General features: G+C 43.3%; 1 protein-coding gene across 3 annotated transcripts in view; it reads right to left on the bottom strand.

Moving 5' to 3' along the window:
• Positions 1–463: 463 nt before the first annotated feature.
• PPP2R2C (protein phosphatase 2 regulatory subunit Bgamma) overlaps positions 464–23,210 on the bottom strand; it is a 193,241-nt gene continuing 170,494 nt past the window's right edge. For all 3 annotated transcript variants that reach the window (XM_075857858.1, XM_075857866.1, XM_075857848.1), the window contains 3 exons: positions 7,046–7,215; positions 6,464–6,555; positions 464–5,453 (listed from right to left, as the gene is read on the bottom strand). In XM_075857858.1, the coding sequence (XP_075713973.1) occupies positions 5,162–5,453; positions 6,464–6,555; positions 7,046–7,215 (554 nt within the window). In that variant the 3' untranslated portion in view covers positions 464–5,161. The remainder of the gene's footprint in view (positions 5,454–6,463; positions 6,556–7,045; positions 7,216–23,210) is intronic.

Raw genomic sequence — 23,210 nt, 5'->3', positions numbered from 1 at the left:
AGTTGTAGGTTGGTAGATTCTTACACAATATCTTAGACTGACTTAGGGTCAGTTGTATGTTTTAAGTCTACCATTTTCTCCTTTGTCATTTGGGCAGCACTTTAAAAGGGTTGTAAACACGAGTATTCATAAGAAAATGCAGTTTCTTTTTTTTTCTTTTACCAGTACTTCATAGTGTCTATAGTCACCATATGGCTACAGATACTATGAAGTACTGGCAAAAGAAAACAAAAAACACAACCTTTATTTTCCAGATTGTGAATGAAGCAGCTCTTTCTGCCCTCTATCACAGCAGGAAGTGCCAACACACTCTCACTCACAATTAGTAATGTAATTTCATTCAGCCAATCAATTGAAAACAGATTTCAACATAACGCACGCAACATTTTTTCTTGTGAACTTATATTCAATCAATTGAACAAAATTGAGTGCTAGGTTGAAAAAATGGAATAACCACGACATATCACTTTAAAATAACTCATGTTATTGAGACCACACATAAATAGGTCAGACCTTATCTGCTATTTCACGTCATTCATTTGTCCATGGTACTAGAACAATCTTTAAAATTATTTTTTTTACAGAAGAAAAAAAGATTACATCGGTTAATTAATATGTACATATATTGTCCATAATAAGTACATTATACAGTATAAACAGACATTCCTCATTTCCTTGAACAAAAGCTGACACATTTTATATTGTGTGCAGTATGGCTGAAAATCGGTGCACATGCTGTTGTGCTTCACACATATATACATAAGATTAGAAAAGTATAACATACATGTTGTATGTATCACTTTAACATACAGGAAACAGATAGATATAAAAAGTTTTGCTTGTTGCGCTTGTAAGCAGCAGCCGTTTCCCTCAAACCAAACTATAAAACATGCATATTTACAGTAGCCGACTAGCCCTAGAAAGGCGTATAATACACATTGGGGCTCATTTACGAAAACTGGTCATAAGTGGTGATGTTGCCCATAACAACCAATCATATTCCAGCTGTCTTTTCGATTGCAGGTTTGGAATTATAAGCAGATACACCTGATTTGTTGCTATGGGCAACACCATCGCTTCTTCTGTCAACCAGTTTTAATAAATAAGGCCTAATATTTTAAAGGGGACCTGTCCGCTGTATAGGAGCCATTACATACTCTGACCTGAAGAGCACAATTTTGCTCATTACACAACCACCCAAACTGCCTATCAGGGGGTGGAAAAATAGCTTGTTACATATGCCCCTCCCGTCTGTTGGATCTCTGAGCCATTCAGCAAAGCTGAAAGTGGTCATGTGACGCACTTCTCTGCCTTCCTGACTCTTTAGTAAAAGGACTCTTCAGGAGAGGCAGGGCTCATTTCTTCTGAATCCTCTGATTGGCACTTTGAGGAGTCATTTAACGGGAGCTATTCTGCCCACTGTTTCAATTTTGTTAGGGTATTGTAAAGATGCCCTACCAGTCCTGGTAACAGATGCCCTTTAAAACTGATCTGTCACTAAGGGGACTTTGACATGGTGTTTCACATGCGTAATTCTTTCTCAAAACTGGAAGTGATCCCACGAGAGCAGTGGTAAACTGTGGCTATCCAGTTGTTGCAACACTACAACTCCCAGCATGCCCTGAGGCTGTCGGAGAATCCTGGGAGAGGTATTTTCACAACAGCTGGTTGTGTCACAACAGTGTCAGACTCCACTTACCTGGAGGAATATAGATAAGAAATACACAATTGAAAATACAACCATGTGAACACGTCCTTATACCCAATGAAGGCAGCCATTTTGTGGACTAAAAAATAAAGATGAGAAACTTCTCATTTAACACCTTACAAATGAGTCAGGTCTCATGAATACCAGTACGACAGTGCCTCAGTAATATCTCTGGGTATGAAAAGGCTGAATTGCAGGGCTGGTGTCAGCACCCGGTTAGCTCTGCCCGGGAATTTAGCTCTGGGGTTGCCCCTGACATCACTAGCCGTATATGGACAGTGATGTCAGGGGCTTCCCCAGAGCAGGAGTAGCGGTGCAGAGGCTTTACTAGTGCACTGCCTGGGACTTTGCTCTGCTCCTGATATGGTGCTGTGTGGCACTACCTAGGAGGGGGGCTAACTTCTATATAGGAGCATAAACAGGGCCTAACGTCTATATGAGGGCACAAAGTGAAGTTTCCTGCCATTTTACTGCCGCCATCAGTTCCCCTGCAAAGAGGCCTACTAAGTCTGTGTCACCCAAGGGCCCACATAAACCTGGATCCGGCCCTTCTGAATGGTGTCACAAAATGGCGGCCTCCACCGTGTATGGGTGGTAAGTCCACTTCAATTCTGTGACCAAACTCTCACAGAACCGGGTTTAATATGTAAACATTTTTGAAAGTTTTCTCTGGATTTCATAAGCGCATTGGAGATTTTTAAATGATTAACTGCATAGAGACGGTGAACTTCATGAGAGTTTCATTTATACTTCTCCCACGTTTAATGAAATTTCAACCAAGCAGCCATGGTGTCCTGTGCCTCAGAACATCGCAAAACAGATTAATAATGAAGCAATATACTGTAATCCTGAAATAAATGTAATGCGTATAAAATGCTGTTATGAGCAAAATATAATTGCAGCTTTAAGATATTTTTTTTTCCTATTTGGTGCATAAAAAGCATGCCGAGAGACCATATATATATATATATTTCACAATTAAACAGGAATAGGATAATTCATTTTTTTTTCTTTATTTTCTTCTGAATTTTGTTCCAAAACATACACTCAAACACCTCTTATTTTACTTGGGGACAAAAAAAAAGTATTTAAAGGCCACCTGAAATCCTGTGAGCCAGGACTAACCACTGATTTGCAAATGAAAGGGGTCGCGGTGCTCTACAGGTTCTTAAACGCTTCTGGTGGAGATTACTTGAACCAGAATTTTCTGAACATTGACAAAGGAGTTTGTATGCTTAGTTCACTTTGAAGAATGGCACAAAATGTATAAACCACCTGCCTATACAGTTACATAGGTCTTCCCTATGAAAAAAAACCCTATACAGCACGGCATACATATTTTTGGGGAAAAATCCCTTTGTGTAGTCAACTCTTCTTTTCAATACAGTATAGAAAAAATATATACCGATGTATCCAGCCAAACGTATGCTAATAGGACACTCATTTGGAATAAGTGGATAGCCTAAGGGCACGTCAATGTATACGCCAGACGTACATCACAAACGTTATGTGAAAATAGCCTAAAGCATTTCAGCCTTCTTGCTTCGAAAAAATTGGTAGGAATCCGGTGGGATGATCTTAGGTGGATTTCCTCTTGAAAGAAAGTTAGGCTAAGGCTATATGTCTACGTTTCACGCTGTGTGACTACCTATTATGTAAATCAACTCGTGACTTTCTCTCCTTTACCATAGAAGTCTATGGATAGGGGGGGGGGCGTTGATTTTTCTTGTTAGGCCCACCTTCCTCTGGTGTAAGAATGGTCTCAGAGGCATCACATGAAACTCCTGGGACACAATGCTAAATTTGTAACAGGGCTCTCACCCAGGTGGAGCTAAGGGTGGGCTACCGGGTCATATGCTCCAAGTGTTGGGTGCCAGAGCGGGTGCCAACAAGCCACTTTTTCTTGGCCAATATATTTAGATACAGGGATGGGAGCAGCAAACTGAACATTTGCCCTGGTTAAAGGAAAGCCTAGCTACTACTCTGCTCTCACCTACCATGTGCTATTTATAATACTGGTGTCTTCTAATACGGCAGAGGGCCTTTGGGCTTCCTTGAGCTCAGGTGCGACTGCACCCCCTTGTAGGTATCCCCCTGGTGGGTCTCAATGGCTCTGATGGCGTAAGGCCTTATTCACACGAGCGGTGAAAATGGTTGTGTGACGGATATTTTTTTTAACGACCATCACACGGCTTCATAAAATTCAATGTATATTGGCTATTCACACGACAGATTTTTTTAATGGACCGTGTATATGGTTTATGAAAAAAATAGGACGTGCCCTATTTTTGCCCATTTTAATGGATCCCTCAATAGACTCAAGTCTATGAGGGATCTGTGAAAATGGATCCTGCACAAAACAGCCGTTTTTCACGGTCAAATTGACATACGTTTGTGTGAATAAGGCCTAACAGCTATTTGCAAATCTGAAATCATTTTTACATATTTTATTATGTTCAGATTAATTACATTGTTCTTTTATTGAACAATAACATTTTCCAGGCACCTTTTTTTAATTTAAATTAATCACATTTAATTTTAGAGACAGAATGATGTGAAACATTGCCGCATTGGATTTTAAGCGTTGATCTATTTGATGTCAAGTTTGTTTTAAAATTATATATTTACATATATTTTAAATATTAATGGAAATAAGCACAAGCTTTCAATACCTGAATTTACACATGCAAAGATGGATTAATTTTTCACCCTTATTTAGTATGTATTATTTAGCCACATAGGGGACAATATTAATTTCACTGCATGTTGAAGAATAAGATAAACTTGACTAGTCTTGAGTTTTATCATAATATGGTTCATGCATGTTGCTTTTTTTTTTTTTAATTCTTTTTTTTACTAGTATATGGCAATTCAATATACAGACATGTCATATGATTTAATTATTTCTATATCATTTATCAGTCTTGTCTATACGCAATTTCTCTTCAAACTGCATCAAATCCAATTTTTGTAGGTTACGTAGTAGTTTTGGAAATTAAATAAGAATTCAATTACGAAATAGAAATAGTATTATGGATACCAGTTAGATCATGTTCAGATTTTTTCCGTTTTGATGGAACCTACTATTTTTATATAATGAAATAGTCAAATATGAAATAAAAAAAACAACAAAAAAACCAACAATTTTACCCTTTTAAACAATCTTTTTGGCTAAATCGTGTCAACTTTTTAAATTCAGCCTTTCAGTATTAGTATTTTTGTTTTGCTGCAAAGCTCATATACCTATACTATGATACAATTAAAATAAATGAATAAATAAAAAATAACAATGAACAATGGGGAAAGGAGAAAATCCCCATTGTTTGAGGTTTATCTGTACAAGGATTTTAGAAAGACCATTGTAATAATTCCATCACCAAAGAGACTATCCTGGACAGGTCATCAAAACATAATGCCTTAGTTGGTTGAGAAATTACAAAAAAATTGGTAATCCTAGTGCATATCAGAGTTCACTTTATCCTGAAATATATACAGATTGTTTGTCGCTGCTATGGCAATGATGTTCTCAGTGGGATGCCAAGCTGTGTGCAAGATCTTCTTGGTGAAGTCCAGACTATCCACACTTATGTCATCTTTCCTTCTCTTGCCACCAACGCACACTCTACGGGGTTTAAGGACTGCTCGTGGCTTGCTGCTCTCTCGTGAAGCTTCCAAGGTGACATCTCGCTTTGTGTTCCGGTCAAACATTCTAAAGAAGTTATTGTATGCCCCAGTCATGATGACACTAAAGGAAACCAAAATAAAATATGATCTGTCTACTGCTAAAACAAACAAACAAACAAACAAACCTATAAAGATAAAAAATACCCATACAAATAATGAGCATTTGGTTTATTTTCAAAATTTCACAGTGGGCGCAACAAAAACAGCTCTCTCTTTCTGGTCCCTAAATGAAGCAGCTCTCCATTTCTCTAACACAGCAGTAAGTCCCAGAAGATTTGAAACAATTTGATTTATTACAATTTACTTTTCCTTGTGTCTAAACACTTTAAATTATTGGGTTTGGAAGTTTGCTAGAAGGCTAGAACAGGGTTTGGGGGACCCCATTCTAGAGATAGGTGTGGGCCCCAGAGGTGGGACCCGCATCTATCTAACATTTATGACATATCCTGTGGATATGTGTAAAAAATGTCTCTGATGGGAAAAACCCTTTAAGGCAATGTGAGATTCAAATTAAAGGGGTTTTCCCATCTTGGACATTTATGGCATATCCACAGGATATGGCATAAATGTCTAGTAGATGCGGGTTCCACTTCTGGGACCAGCACTTATCTTTAGAACAGGGCCCCCTGAACCCCGTTCTACCTTACTCGGCTCCCACTGCTTCCTGGCCACTTCCTGGCCACTTCCTGATTAGGTGGTCGGGAGTTACGGAAACAGCCGAGCTCACTGAGCTACGCTGTTTCCATAACTCTCAAGAAGTGAATGGGAGTTACGAAAACATGGTAGACTACGCTGTTTCCGTAGCTCCCGAGTTCCAGAAACCGCGTAGCTCACCTTGCTACACTGTTTCCGTAACGCCCATTCACTTCTATGAGAGGTACGGAAACAGCGTAGCTCAGTAAGCTCGGCTTTTTCCTGTGGATATGCCATAAATGTCCAAGATGGGAAAACCCTTTTAAGTATTAGAGATGTGTCTATTCAGCACAAGTTCTGGTTCAAATCAATTGACTGTATACATTCTTAAATTTTAGTAGGGACTTATTAAAATCTCTGTTTCAAGTTAATAATTACCTGTCAGAGCCATTCCAGGCACACTCAAACTTGTCAAATATACAGTCATTCTCATACAGAGAACATAACTTGCTTCTTAGGTAATCATGAACCTGCAGGTAGAGAGATATCATTGACAAAAATTCAACAAAAAAATGGGTTTAATATATTTAATCTCATCTAGACAGTGGAAGCAGCCAATCCTGCATGAAAAGATGAGTACCAACTAGTATCAAGCCTCAATATGCTATCTCATTGACAATTAGAGACTGTCAACTTTGGACAATTCCTTTTTGTTAGAAGGTTCCCAAACAATAAGCTAATCACAGAGAGGTCCGCAGTAAGTGTTCTATTTCCACTGCAGCACCACCGCAGATGAAATTAAGGATTACACAGTTCCTATTGAAATCAATGGACTCTCTCAGTATTGCACTAACTTGCTATATCCTCAAGAGTGAAAGACGCTCTTTGTAACAGCTCTCCACTCTGGATAATAGACGAGGATTCTGAACGGGAAACTCCCCTCTATTCACTTCCCAATAGAATATTTAAAAATGGGTTTTCTAAATCAGACAACCCCTTTAAGTTGAAGAACTGAATTACCTGGTATGTTTCAATGGGCTTGGTTTCCATGTTTAGATCCCAAACTTTGACAGTGAGGTAATCACGAGTGAGCATGTAACGACCGCTGTGACTGAATTTGACGTCAGAAACTGATGAGATGATTTCAGAAAAGAATGACCTGTTGCTGGGGTCCTCTGGTTCTTCATAAACTGTAAGGAAGCATGACATATATCATACGGACGTGATATTTACTAGTTCCAGCCTAAGTACAGTGATATATGTTAAAATAGAAAATAAAACACAAACCTCCACTGCCAACACCCATACAATACCTGAGGATAATCATAAATATGACTAACGTGAAATTTAGCTATTTCACTGCCAATGACGTATTTAAAAAAGAACTCCCACAAATTTTTTTTATTCTCTGGCCCATTGGAAAGGCACATTATGTCAACTGTGGTGAAGATAATTTTCTTACCGGTGGCTGTATTTGTCAGTTCTCTCTCCCTTCTGGTCCTCAGCTGTGTCATGTGTGGACAGGAAGTCTGTTTCTCCATTCATTCCTACGAGACTCACATCGAGGCTGTGATAGTGATGAATAGAGAAACTGACTTCCTGCCCACACAGGACACAGTTGAGGACCAGAAGGGAGTGGTACCAGGCTCAATATTCTAGGTGCAATATTTGGGGAGCACCATGGTTCCCCGACTTGTAAACCGCCAAGCAAGCAGGCTCGGCTTTTTCCATCACTCCCATAGGAATTAATGGAGAGAGCTGAAAACATGCGCGGCCACCTCTCCAATCAGTGTCAGCCTGGATGTGCCGGGACAGGAGTCAGGCAACCTGGGTTCTGGAGATAGATGTGGAACCTAGTGCTAGGACCAGCATCTATCAGATATTTATGGCATATTCCATGGATATGCCATAAATTATTTAGATGGAATAACCCTTTAAGCTCAGAGATATAGTTTTTTATGATTTGATTCAGTATTTTCAATTAAAAAGCTGTTTAGATGCTGCCGGGACTCAGAGAAAGCGAGTGAGTCCTGTTTCCCCCGCCCACCCACAGTGATTGGCAGCTTTTCCTGTTTAAGTTTTATACAAATAAAACTGTCAATCACTGTGTGTGGGTGGAGGAAGCAGGACTCACAGGCTTTCTCTGAGTCCCAGCAGCATCTAAACAGTTTTTAAATTAAAATACTAAATTAAATCATATAAAACTACACATCGCCGAGCTGAACATCTCCCTGTATTCTATAATGTCCCCAGATAGGAGAAATAACAGATCCGCTTTAAGAAATGGGGTAATAGCCCTTTAAATACATGTATCTATAAAATACCTAAGGGTAGTTATAATAGGGACAGCAGAGTGCCCTCTTTACAGCCCTGCCAAACTCAGGGTGTTATCACATGGGCAGCGCTGTTGCAGGGGAGCTTTGTCAGTCAGTGGCTCTCCTCATATCGGTGGTACGAAGGCTTACAGCACCTCCGAACTCTGCTATACGAACTACTCTTAGTAATTTTATAGATGCCTGTATCTATAGTGCAACTGTCTCATGAGAAATATATAGGGCCACCTATTACTGTCTACCATTGTAACTTTACCCAGCTAACTGTATCCATTGGGGTACTGTACTTCTCACACACTCATCATAGGACATGCCTAGTCATTCGGTTCTACTTTTTTTACCTGTTCTTTTTATTTTTGTTGTTTTTGTTAACACTAGATTTACTTATCTTTATATATGTAGGTTCTGTTTTTATGATGCTTAATTTTTTCTCATTGGAAACCTTACAATAAAATCAATTGAAAATAAATATGGAATAATTTTTATAGGATTATATATTCCTTTTCTTCTACAAACTCTCAGCTCCACCATCGCCAGCCTGCTCATTCAGATGGCTGTGTGCTGTTTTTAGATTGCTGTGGGCGGAATTTGATCTTGTAGAGGATGGTGCAAATTAGTATATTATTTGCATAGATTAACTTTATTTTTAGATTACTGTACCTGTATTTTTGGTTTGCTACTTTTTTTTAATACTTTCTCATTAAAGCCACTTTATTGTGTAGAAATGTTTCCCTTCCCTTTTCACATCCCTTGATTGAACTTGATGGACATGTGTCTTTTTTCAACCGTACTAACTATGTAACTATTGACACACACATCAAACACAACACCATACTGGAGGTCATGCATGAAAAAAAAATGTCTCCTGGAAACCTTCTTGTCGGAAAAAATGCCCCAGCCTTGGGATATACAGATGTAGAGTTGTAGAGTTTGTCAACAGCTCTGCTACATCTGTATACATGTATGTGTAGATTTCTAAATTACTGTTAGCTATCACTGCATAAATTATAAAGATCGATGAAAAATTTAACTCTGCTACATGTGTGCATAAAAGACCTCTAGAGATGTTTTAATTTCTTCATGAGATATCCACATACCGCACCCAAGCGATGTCTGAATCATACGCAGAATTATGTGGTTACCTCACCAAATCCCACCAACGCTGTATCCCCAAGGTGTTACACAAATTATGCACATGTGACCATACTTTGTAGACAGCCTTTAATGGGGTTCTCCGCTTTGGACAATCTCTACTTGTTATAAAGATCCCCTGACAAAAAGCTGACCACACAGTGTCTCCCTGCTGGGACCGCCAGGGATCAACTGTAATCTTTTGGGAAACCTAGCAGCAGGTGTTCAATTTTTTTTGAGCACCACCACAGGGCAAATTTAATATTACACAGTGCCCATTCATATGAGTGTGTTGTCTGTGTAATGTGGACAGGAAAGATCCTCCGGAGCAAGAGATACTCTTTGTAACCACTCCCTACTCTGGCCACAAGATCAGGATCCTAAACATACTAGGGCATATGAAAATGGATTTTCTTAACTGGAAAACTCTCTTTAATTGAAATGATGCAACAAAAATTTGTTAATCTTTTGAGAATTGATCTCCGGGAGATCTTTCTTTTTTTTTCTTTTTTCCTTTTGACACTCTCTTTCTGTTTCCATTTCTTTCTCCTCTTTCTTTCCTCTTTCTGCCCTCTCCTCTTTCCGATCATTTCTTTTTACCTATTGCTTTCCATCCCTTTTGTTCCCCTCATTCATTGCCCTCATAAGTCTCTTGTAAATATTTTTTTGCTTCTTCTTTTGTGGTAAATTGAGCGAAAGTTATGTCCTTCTTCTGAATTTTAAGAGTCGCTGGATACTGCTGAATAAATCTAATTTCCCTTTTTATCATTAATATGCGTACATCTGAAAGTGCTCTCCTTTGGAGCGACACTGCGGTTGAATAGTCTGAAAAAATGTATAATCTGTTTCCATCAAGTTCGAGTCCTTTTGCTTGTCTGTATACTCGGAGTAGTTGCATTTTATCATTGGTGTCCAGTACTTTCACAATAAATATTCTGGGTTGCATTTTTTCTTGATCTCTTGGTGGTCCCGTCCTTTGAGCTCATTCTGCACACCCAGTTTTTCCGTAATTTGTTTCATAACCACATCTCTCAGATTGCTATTGGAGTAAGATTCTGGCAGCCATAAGATCCTAATGTTGTTTCTGCGAGATCTATTCTCTAGATCATCTAGTTTTTCCAATAATTCCTCCTTTACTTTATTGGATTCCTGCAGTTTTATATGCATGGATTCTATCTCCGCTTCCAGAATGGTGACTCTCTGTTCCATCTCCTCCATTCTACATGTATAGTTTTTCTGTTCCTCTATTATATTTTTAGTTATTTCTGTAGGAGTTTTTCCACCATTTCTGTCAGGGATGGCAATAGTTCCCCCTGCCACTGCTCTCGCCATTTCTTTTATATCAACATTTGTTCCCTTGGCTTAAAATGTTTGCCTGTTTTGGAACCTCGGGGCATATTACCTCTTGGCTGCTCAGCCGGAGCCGAGCATAATCACGTATTCACACGTCGGGTGCATAACAGGAAGTCGGAAGATCTTTAATGCTCAATTTTTTGTCAGATAAGACCCATCCTCAAATACTGGCCAAGTTCTTGTAACTTTAGCTGGAGCGATCCAGTTAGCAATGCCCACATAAACAGTGCAAGAGTGCCAACCTCAATAGTGCTAAAGTGCCCTCATTAAAAGTGCCCTATAAACAGTGTCACCAACAGAGTACTCCAAAAACATTATCAACCAGAGTGTGCACTAATAATGAATGCCAGACAGAAAGTTCCCCTATGAACAGTGCAATGCAAATGAATGTTTCAAGTAAAAAACATCGCTCAACACTCCCGGTTTTTTTTTGAATGCCACCAAGAATTGATATGTGAGCAACCAACAAGCAACCCCTCACATATCACTTGCAGATATCAGCACTGCAGAAGTGATTTGTCTGTCAGATCGGTCAGTGACTGACCACTCCAGTGAATATCAGTTCTGCAGGAGACTTGCCTCCTGTCCAGGAGCTTCTCCCCTCTTTCAGGAGACACCCGGGAGGGATGGCAAGTACCGTATGCTTTAAAGTAAGGTCACCCATGAGCAATAGATGACTGCCCCCCCAATCTGACCAGAAGAGAATCTTCACCAACCTTATTATTATTTTTAGAAAGATCGGATTAAATACCACAGCCTGAAATGGGAATGGCATGGCCCGACTGCAGAGTAGGAAAAAACAACAACTTGTCAGTAAAGTGTTAATCCAGTCATATCTGAAAGTCTGGTTGCTAGGCAGTGGCATAACTATAGGGGTTGCAGCGGTCACAATTGCGACCAGGGCCCGTGGCCCCCACAACACATTAATAAAAAGTTACTATAGTAACTGGGGCATATGTAGTAAACTACACGGGCCCCTGTTACTATAGTAACAGACAGTATCTAACCCCCCTCTTTCCGGAGCGCAGCGGAGGTTCTGACGTCACAGCGCTGTGCGCTGCGCACAACATCCCGACCCTGGGTGGAGTCAGGACCTCCGCTGCGGCCGAAGAGGAGGGTAAGATTAATACCACTGTCTGCTGGAGCTGATGGTTCGGGGTTCGACTCCCGGGACCCCTGCCAATCTGCTGTTTTGAAGGGGGTGCAGCCGCTGATACGAGCGCTACTTCCACTTCATTCTGGTCACATTCTCACACTGTGAATCGCCGACACGGACGTGTCAGCAATTCACAGTGTGTGCAAGTAAGGGAAATGAATGGGAAGCAGCGCTTGTACGAGCAGCTGCACCCCCTTCAAAACAGCTAATTGGCGGGGGTCCAGGGAGTCGGACCCCGACCCATCAGATATCGATGGCCTATCCTGAGGATAGGCCATCAATGTTTAGGGACTGGACAACCGCTTTTAAGCCTACCATGTGTTAGGCTTAGATATAGGGCCCCAGCAGACAGCAATCTTATACTGTATAATATTACTGTCTGCTTGACCCTGTATCTAAGACTACCTTATCAAAGACCCTCGTTAACCATTTTATTGAGAATTAAAAAAAAAAACGTTATCGAAGTAGTCCTCGAATCCGACGTAGTCCAACAACACAAACACACAAAAATAATTAGTAACACATAAAAAAGCAAAACAATGTCAGCGAGCTGGGCCCTATAGCTAATCCTATCATGTGTGATACTGTCTGCTGAGCCACTGTATCTAATCCTATCCATAGCTATAGGGTCGTAGTGCTATAGATATGCTGTCTCATATATATATATATATATTTATGTACATATACATACACGCACACACATTTTTTGGGGGGGACACGTATGTATTGGGGCTATTTCCCCTGACATTTTAAGTCCTTAGTGATGCCCCTGGCTGCTAGTGCTGCATCATTGGGTCACTTAGGAGACCCAGCAATGCAGCTAAAAGCTGCAGGCCATCGGCCAAGAGAAGTTTGGGGGGGCCCAAGAAGAATCTTTGCATCGGGGCCCATGAGCCTTTAGCCACCCCCTGTTGCTAGGGATACACTGCCTATAAACCACAACCTTTTCTATGGATTGACATAGAGCATGTAGTTTGTCTCAGATTAATCAATTATTTAGCTAAAGGTAAAAAGGCTGCTCAACTGAAGACTGAGAAGGGGCAAGGTGGCCTTCCGGATTTAAACCACACTGTCGGATTAGGTGGAGAACCTCTTTATAGATTTTCTTATAGCATTGTCTCTGTAGTCATACATACAATATTAGAGGTAAGCTCGAGGCAAAAATATCACAACGTGTTGTAATTCCACCATGCATATTGGTGTAAAGGATGGAAAGCAACACATGCTAAATACTTAAATGGTATAAAATAGTAAGTTATGATGTTTAGTTCTCCATTTTTTTTACCAATACCTAGTGGCGAACACATACTATTACATTAATGAATTCACTCAAACTGCACAGAATGAAGGCTGATTCTAAATTATACGCTTCCTTTTGTAAAACTGTCATCAATAATTCTAGACTGCCAAAAGGCTGAATGTAACGTTTCGCCCCACATCTGTCTAATTGAAAATCACTACACTACTGCTGGAACGCACATCTCTACATGTCACAAAAAAGCTACAAAAACTACTTGGAAGACTTCCCAAATTTCACACTGGATATCTAAGAGTTTCTTTTTGTTTGAAGCAGAAAATCAGGGCACCCTGGTGACATTATTAGTTAAGGACAATTAACCAATTTTTTAGCTATTTCAGTGATGTCAAAAAAGAAAAATGGATTAATTGACAACTTAAAGAGAACCTTTCACCAGCCCATTTATGTGCAGCATGTAATAGGCAGAGCTGTACAAACCCTGTCTCGCTATAATTTTCCCATCTGTCTTCGTTATTTAGAGATCGGTGCCGTTATATTTGGCGCCCAATATTGAAATAACCCCCTGAACTGTCAATGGGACATGTAATTGTCAAGGGGGCGTGTAACATCGATGTGACACTGTCCAATCAGCTATGGACAGTCTCACAGCAAGAGCTAGAGAGAGGAGAACGTGTGCGTGAATGTGAATTCTTGTTCTGTTCCATGGCGAAGAGTGAGAGTGTACGCGCGCATGCTCGCATAGCTCCGAGCTGCGCGTGCACTTGCTCTCCTCTCTCCAGCTCTTGCTGTGGCACTGTCCGTAGCTGATGGACGTTGGCGTGTGAGGCGAGAAACATCAGAGAACAAACACCCTGCAACCATTCCTGGAAGAACACAAGCTGCGTTATGGTCTGGGGAATTTTTTCATGGCATTCTCTGGGCCACTCTGAACCAATTTGGTTATGAATCCATCGTCGCAGATCACGTCCACCCATACATGTTGTTTGTCTTCCCTGGGGCAGATAGAAATGTCTGAAAGTGGTTGGAAGAGCACGACCAAGACTTCCAAGTATATTCCTGTGGGATGCACCGCAGTCAGCATGGCTCCAGACACCTGGGACAACCTACCAGCACCTTATTGAGTCCCTCTAGCTGCTGTCCGTGCTGCACATGGAGTTACTCTGGATATTAGCTGGTGGTCTTGATAATGTGACTCGACTGTATATCAACTTTGTAATTCACTTACTGTTAAAATGTTGTTGTTTTATTCATGCAAATTCTGTGTCCCCATAGAAGTCTATGGAGAGGGAAGGGAGATGAAGGAGGAGGGAGCAGAGAAGAGACACAACACACACTGCCCATGGAAGACTATGGAGATGAAAGGGGCGAGCAAGAGGGGGGAGCAGAGTGAGACACAGACACATTGCTTATAGAAGTCTATGGAGAGGGGAGGGGGCAGGAGGGGTAGCAGAAAGGAGATACAGGCTGCTGGTAAGAGATATATGTCACCCCAGTGCTGGATTCAAAGTTATACTGCTCATTACTGCTGTATAATCTCCTCCATGCTGCTGCAGCTTATATATATATGATAGATAGAGATAACAGGGCAGGAAGCTCTCTTCTATGTGTGAAGTGTATAGAAGACATGATAGCAGTTTGGCCCTACCCACTAGCTCAAAGACAACTAGGAATTAGATTGAGAGCCTGCAGAAGGGAAAACTGTTGTAAATTGCAGGAAACAAGTCATATAATGGCCAGAAATAGTGTTATTTCTCTTCTACACACGTATGACAGCTTATTCTGAAAAGTCACCTGAAAAGTTAGGTACACTTTAAGCAGTCCATGGACTTCTGTGAGCACTCAGTTTGTGTTCCACTCCTGACAGTGTAGCAGATAATGCAAACTGTTTACCTGACCTGAATCTCGATGTCTTCCTGATTCCAGCACCGTTTTTGTTTTGTTCCTGGGCCTCCCCATTCCTGAGATATGGGCCCCACATTGTGTTGGCGTCCTATATGCTAATTTCTTGTAGTTAGCCAACAGGGAGTGAACTACACTAATTCTTCCAAGGTGGAACCAGCTTCACAGCCTCTAATGCTCTGAAGTCTTCATTCAACGTAGTCTTGTGAGATGAGATTGTTCAGGCAAGATCACGCTGATTTGACAGTGTTGTTTGCTGGGGGGACCCCAAGAACAAGAGAAAAACAGTGCTGAAATCAGGGGGACAGTGGGAGTCAGGTCAGATAAACAGTTTGCTTTATATGACCTAGTAATATGTCCTGTTTAAGGTCATCTGGATCACATCCGCAGTTTTGATGCAGATTTTTAAACTAGAGCCAGAAGTGGATCCAAAGAGAAGGAAAGGTATAAAGAGAAGAATGATACGTCTCTTTTCTTTTGTCTTCACTCCTGTGTTTGGCTCAAAACTCCTCCGCTATAGATTCCATCATATTTGACGGGAAAAAAAGCGATGACTTACAATGAGGTCCGTTGGGTGCCAGTGGTATCCGTCGTGCTATAGATCCAGCTATGCCTTGTGATTTCCGTCATATACAGATACCATGACGCGAGTGTAAACAGAGCCCTAAAACATTGCAGCAAAGCCTCCCATGTTAAATGGTAAACTAGTTGACAAGAATACTGAACACTTTTTTCCCCTGAACTTAACTCCCCTCCCTTATGGTGTACCATACAGTGTATAAATACAATTACTGTAGAGTGCCCAAATAACACTAAATAGCACTGATTAATTGTAACGGCTGCAGACCGCCTCCTTCCCTCACTTCACGACGGCCGCGACCACAGACCTCTAACTTCCTGCCAGCGTCTTCCTCCATGGAGATGCCAGCACACGCAAGACACGAGGCAGTGTCCTCTAGGGTGCACTCGAGCACTCGTCCCCAGCCTTGAAGGGCCAGTGCGCACATAAGCAAAAAATTACCTAATCATCCCCAGATCACCCTGAACTATAAAAAGGGCCCTGCGCTTCCACTCCTTGACTGAACATTGTTGTTGTCTACCCATGTTCGTATTGCAAATGGTCCCTTAGTTGAATCCTGTCCCCAGTGTTCCCGTATCCTGCATCTGTGTTTGTTCCTGAGCTGAAGTCTAGTGTTGGAGTCGTGTTGTGTCATCTGCCACGTCCAGTGTCTTCTGTCACATCCAGTGTCATCTGCCATGTCCAGTGTCATCTGCCACACCAAGCATCATCTGTGCCACGAACCATCTGTGCCAAAGCGTCTGCTACACCTCCTATCTGTCCGGACTCTTACAGCTACTCTTGTGCTGAAGACTTTCGCATAGACTGTTGTTTGACCAGTTGCCACTCCGCTATGGCAGAGCGGTCCAGTGGGTCCACATACCCCAGGACCATGACATTAATCAATAAAATAAGGAACAAAAATGCATCCTGCTCAGTCTTTCCAAGGGTTGAGGCACCAAGTGCTGAATTACAGAAGCCCAGGCCATCAGGATCAGTGATGCCATCATTTGAAAAGACAGGTGGTGCACCCTATGTGGCCAGTTGTGGCTCCAGATCAGAAGTAGATAGCTCAAGAACAGGCTACTTATATAAAAAAAAGGGTAGTTAAATTATATGACAATCAAATAGTATTTTAAAACAATAGCCCCCCTCAACAAAACAGTTGGTATCCTGGGGACCCCCACAACCCATCAGGGAGTGCTGCAACAGGGAAATCGAGTCATGGCAATAAGCAGCAGCGCTAGAACGTAACAAACAAGCTGTGGGTTCCAGTCTGAGTAGTGCAGAATGCGGAGGTTTATTATATGTTTTCTGGATCTGTGCCTGGAAATGGCTGTATGATAAACTAATTGAATGTCATCATTAATTAACATGGATATTTTTGATGATATTCTGCTACTGCAAGTGGACTTCTATCATTCACAATGGCAACAAGTCTTAGCTCTTCCCTCCAACAAATACATATAAACAAGTTATTTTTGTTTCTGGTTTAGGACTTTGACACATATTTATCATTAAGCCAAAGCTATTCACTATCAGACCAGGCCCAAGCTTATAATGGGATCAGGGGAACAAGTGAATTTGTGCCCCTCAGTCCACAGACTTGGTGTATTCAATATACCTATGCTGAGCAATAGAAATTGAGACAAATGGGTCTACTATTGTATGGAGACAATTTTGTTCAGAATATTGGAGGGGTCTCAAAAACTACCAATGTTATTTTCAGAAAATTCTTAGAAACCCCAACTCCTCAAATAAAACAAATTAGAGATACACTTTAATAGGGTTGTCTTAGTTGAACCTTCTTGAGGCACTAAATCAAATAGAGAAAGTGCCTGGGACTGTATGTGATAGGGGGAAAGAAGGGGGGGAAAAGTGCGGGAAAAATCAGGAGCAGGGATTGGTGGGACAAGGGGATAGAGGAGGGGTTAGGAGCAGATAAATAGTTGAGGTCAAGGGCAGTTCACCATCTTACCTGCTGGAGCTGCAAACGTCAGACGTCTGGTCCTGTGAGAGATCTTCCTCTGCGGTCCAGGGCGTTTTCCGGAGTGCAGATGGCGGATGAGCTGATGAGGCAGGTGGCACAGCGGGTTGCACGGAGGGTACAAGCTGGCTGGAGGTGTTCCTGGCAGGGGATCGCAGGCAGGAGGTGTTACCTGCAGCGGTCGTCGGTGTCAGCAGCAGTGGAGTCCCGTCGGCGTCAGCAGTTGGAGGTAGGCCGCGCCGGGTTTCTCTGCCTCCTCCCCGTTTCAGCCCCAAGTCCACCTTCAGCCACCCAGAGGCGTGCCGGCACCGTTCGCTCTTCAGGAGCGGGACGGAGGCGCCGTCGCCTGCTCTCCCCTTCATCTGGTCCTGACGTCGTGCCACCCACTCCCCTGGCTGGGGGAGCTTCTGCAGTTCTCCCCATCCGGGCTGCAGGCAGTGCAAGGCCGCAAGCAGCCGCAGAAGCCGGGGCCGTTATTAGTGCACCGCTGGGGCTTCTTCCCGGCCCGACAGCTTTCTCCCTCTCACAGCAGGCCGTGGTTGAGAGGGGAGCTGGAGGGGGCAGTCTCAGGAGAGCAGAGACGCATGCCTCAGGCACCAGCAGGTTAGGTGTGCAGTTGCTGCCACCTGCTGGTGGTTCTGGAAATGACACAGAGCTGGGGAGAGAGCTGGTGAGTGGCCTGCGGTTACCAGGCACAGGCACTGTGAATGAGAGGAGTTCGCTGGGTGGATTGTCGTGCGGTAGCAGTGATCTGTTGCCGTGCGGGCAGTCTGCGGAGCAACGTGATTTGCCAGTTTCTCTTTCGGAGTTTTCTTTTCCAGGTGCGGTGTCGACGAGACGCAGACGGCGAAGGAGACGGCATGGGAGAGGACATCGTCGTGGTGGTCACGGGCGTCCACGCCATCAGGTTGAGAGACGTCGCCGTTCCCGGAGTAGGAGTGTGTCTTCCAGTACAGCATCTTCTTCGCCGTCCCAGTCGTCGTCAGGAGCCAGTACACCCAGCCGCACGGGAAGGAGATACACGAGGAGTCGTCGTCGGGAGCACAGGGATCGTCATTCGTCTTCGCTGGTTCCAGAAGTCGCCTCAGCCTGTCCACCTGGTGGGGATCTGTCTGTGGTTCCGGTGTCTGGGAGAGTTGATGCACCCTCGGAAGTGACGAGGACGCACTTCTCCGGTGAGTCTCCATGTGGGAACGCATGTCTACCTAAGGGTGATTTATCTGCTATTGATTTAGTTTCTGCATTAAAAAGCTTGTTGGATGGTTTGTGTACAAAAGGTGGAGCTTTGGTTCCGTTGGTTTCGCCAGGGGGGGCTCAGCCTCCGCCTGAGCGGGCGGCCAGTATGTCTGGCTTGACATTCCGTGATTCGCTGTTTTGTGGTATTGCTCCTTTAGGTACTCACCTGTCGGCCGAGATCAAGGACAAGATATGGGCACATGACTTTGTGGATTTTTGGTCCTTGGTGTCGGTCGATCATGTGACGATAGATAAGGGGCGTTTTTTCTAAAGAGGTTCGGAGAAAAAGGTAAAAGTTGCGAAAACTTTTGCCAATTGGCTCCAGAGTTTTTCTACCTTGGCTCATGTCATTTGTCAACGTTTTCCAGAAAAAGGGGCCGAACTGTTTGTGTATGTAGACACTATATTCAGTGCCCACAAATTGCACGGAGGTGCAGCTTGGTGGAGATATGACGAGGAATTTAGCCGTCGGTTGGCTTTGACGCCTGACATTGGTTGGGCGTCAAAGGCGACGGATGTGTGGTTACAGCTAATTTTGGCTCAAAAGCAGGCTCGGCCCTTTCAGGCAGGAGCCGCAGTTTCGGGTTCAGCACCCGGTATTGCGGCGCAGCGCCCAACAGGAGCAGGTTGGCTCTACAATGAGGGACATTGCAGGTTCTATTCTTCCTGCAAGTTTCGTCATGAGTGCTCCATCTGCGGGGGTGCCCATTCCGCGCTTCGCTGTTTCCGACGGGCAAAACAACCTTCCAAGGTGGGTCCTGCCGGTGCAGCGGAGAACTCCAGTGAGCGCTCTCGCGATGGAGCCGTGGCTCGCCAGGTATCCCAAGAGACAGGAAGCAGACCTGTTATGTCGGGGCTTCAGTGGTTTTTTCATTCCGCATGTTTTTTCTTCGGTTTTGATGTTGTCAGATAATTTAAAATCGGTGAAAGAAAACATGTGTTTGGCACGGGAAAAAGTGCTGAATGAAGTGTCTTTAGGCAGGATGGCGGGCCCCTTTGGGGAGCCACCTTATACGAATTTACGGGTTTCTCCTCTTGGCTTGGTCCCCAAAAAGGAACCGGGGAAGTTTAGGTTGATTCATCACCTTTCCTTCCCTCGTGGGGATTCGGTCAACGATGGGATCTCCAGAGATGAGGCTGCAGTGTCTTACACGTCTTTTGATGTGGCTGTGCGGTTAGTACGGGAGGCAGGCGTAGGTGCCTTGCTTGCTAAATCGGACATAGAGTCAGCTTTCGTTTGTTGCCTGTGGATCCTGCCTGTTTCCATTTGCTGGGATGTCATTTAGATGAGCAGTTTTTTGTAGACATGTGTTTGCCTATGGGTTGTGCCATCTCATGTTACTATTTTGAAGTTTTTGGTTCCTTTCTGGAATGGACAGTTCGTTTCAAGACAGGTATTTCTTCAGCCATTCATTATTTAGACGACTTTTTATTTGTAGGTCCAAGTGATTCAGGAATATGTGGTTATTTGCTGAAAACCTTTCGAGTTTTAATGTCTGAATTTGGTGTCCCGATAGCGGAGGACAAGACGGTTGGTCCGGCCACGATTTTGTCGTTTCTGGGTATTAAAATTGATACGCAAGAGATGGTTTTCAAATTACCTGACGACAAGCTTGCGCGTTTGCTTTCTACCATTGACGAATTTGTTTTATCAAAAAAGGTTGCCCTGAAGCATCTTCAGTCACTGTTAGGGTTGCTGGTTTTTGCTTGCAGGATCGTTCCCATGGGTCGCGTTTTCTCTAGACGCCTATCATTGGCGACTAGGGGTATTTCGCGGTCACATCATTTCATTCGTGTCACTAGGCAAATGAAAGATGATTTGCGTGTGTTGCAGACTTTTTTGCGATCTTTTAATGGTAGGGCGATTTGTCAGTCTGAGGAGGTTTCCAGTTTTGAGTTACAGCTGTTCACAGATGCTGCTGGCAGTGTCGGTTTCGGTGCGGTTTTTGGAGCGGAGTGGTGTTTTGCACGTTGGCCTGTGGGCTGGAGTAGTATGGGTCTGACATTGAATTTGACACTTTTAGAACTCTTTCCCATTGTGGTTGCAGTAGAATTGTGGGGTTCAAAGATGTTGAATAGTCGCATACGTTTTTGGACGGACAATATGGCAGTGGTGCAGGCTGTTAACAATTTGTCTCCTGGATCATTGCCGGTTTTGGCGTTACTTAGGCATTTAGTTCTACGTTGCATGCAATGGAACATTTCGTTTCGGGCCACACATGTGCCGGGTGTTGAGAATAAAATCGCAGATGCCTTATCTCGTTTGCAGATGGGGGTCTTTCGGGAGCTTCACCCGGGAGCACGGCTGGAAGGGGAGAGTTGCCCGGATCACTTATGGGCCCTGGTCGAGGGGAACTTGCCCGGCTAGTTCAAGGTTCTGTGGTACCAGGTACATGGCGGAGCCATAATAAGTCTTGGGCGGAGTGGTTGGAATGATCTGGCGAGGTTTTTCCTACAAATGATGAGCAGCATTATGAGGTTACGTTGGAGTATTTGTCTCGGATGCGTACTAATGGTTCTTCGGTGTACACGGTTTCAAAAGGTTTGACTGGTATTGCGTTTATGTTGAAGTTGTGGGGTTGTACTGATGTGACTAAAATGTTTGTTATTAGACAGGCATTGAAGGGGTGGAAGAAGGAGCATATTGTGATGGATGCTAGGAGGCCCATTACGTATGCTTTATTACTAAGGATTCTGACGGTTGTTCCGGCAGTTTGCTTTGATCCTTATGAGTCTGTTTTGCTGCGTACTGCTTTTTCTTTGGCCTTTTTCGCAGCATTGCGGGTGAGCGAATTGGTGTCACCGAGTGCAAAGCGGTTTGGGGGGTCTTCTGTTTGCGGATGTTTTATTGGAGGAAAAAGTGGTTCGGGTATGTGTGAGACGGTCCAAGACTGATCAGATGAGCGTTGGTGTTTGGTTGTGGTGAATTCTGTCCAGTTCGTTTGGTGCGTGAGTTTTTGTCATTTCGAGCTAATGGGGTTCCTTTCTTGATACATTCTAATTCTTTGCCGCTTACTCGATTTCAATTTGGAGCCGTTCTTAAGTCTTGTTTGGAGCATTTGGCCGTTGATCCTTCTGAGTTTGGGACTCATTCGTTTAGAATAGGGGCAGCCACGGAGGCTAATGCTTTAGGTATGGGGGAGGAAGATATTAAACGTCTGGGTAGGTGGAGTTCAACTTGTTATAGGTCCTATGTGCGTCCGGATCTGGTGTTGTATTGATTCTTTCCTTGTCATTTCAGAACATCGGCCGCAAGTATGGATAATTGGCCATTCTTTTATTTTCTGGGCAGCTCGTCGGGCTGAGTATCGGCCTTTAGGCCTCAGTCTTGGGGTGTCATCGGCCGAGGTGCGCTGGAAAGGTATCAGAGGGCTGAGGTGGGTTCAGCTGTTGCTGTTAATAGTTGAAGTTAGTCGGGAATGCCGCGGTCCAATTGTGCTCGTTATACATGTTGGGGGAAATGATTTGGGGAATGTGAAATTGTCTGAGTTGTTGTCCCTTATCAAGGCTGATTTGGGTCATTTCAAACAGCTTTTTTCTGATTGTGTGATTGTTTGGTCCGAGGTGATTGCACGAACTCATTGGCGAGGAGCTAGAAGTGCTGTGGCCATCGAGCAGTCAAGACGGCTGTTGAATGTTCGTATTTCCAGGTTTGTTCGTTCCATTGGGGGGGTAGCAATTCGTTATTTGATGTTGGAAGGTGACAATGGGGACTTATTGTTATCTGACGGCGTTCATTTAAATGACATTGGGATCGACATCATGCTGTCGGGTCTGCAAAATGGAGTGGAGGCTGGTTTGGCATTGTGTGGTGGGGGTGGTCGGAGTACCGCGTAGGTGTTCGCGGTATCCTCCTTGGCGGAGATAGGCTCTGAAGAGTAAAATCCGGAGAAGAACCTACATGCGCGCCGCTTCACAGTGGGCGGCATCACAGGAGATGTGAATAAATTAAGTGGTTACTTCAGGGCCATGTGATACAAAATGTTTGGTTGTGTTAAATAAAGCTGTGGCCATTCCCACATTCTCCAAGAAACAGGTTTTGTTGCTTTATTTGTTTATTAAATTGGGTAATGATGCATCTGCGACACTTAATATGGGGATAACATTAGTACATGCAGTCTTGCTAGAAGGTTCCACTAATGAAAAACTGATAACAGGGTATCTTGCTGCTGGTACACAAAGCGATCACCTTTAATCGGTGCTGAAACCTGTCAGCAAGTGTTAAATTTTTCCTCTAGCGCCACCACAGGGAAAATTAAGTATTACATAGTGC

Source organism: Rhinoderma darwinii, chromosome 1 (assembly GCF_050947455.1).
Source record: "Rhinoderma darwinii isolate aRhiDar2 chromosome 1, aRhiDar2.hap1, whole genome shotgun sequence".
In the NCBI taxonomy this organism is placed as follows: domain Eukaryota; kingdom Metazoa; phylum Chordata; class Amphibia; order Anura; family Rhinodermatidae; genus Rhinoderma; species Rhinoderma darwinii.
Note: the sequence above shows the minus strand (reverse complement) of the source record. Positions and strands in the feature narration are given on the sequence as shown.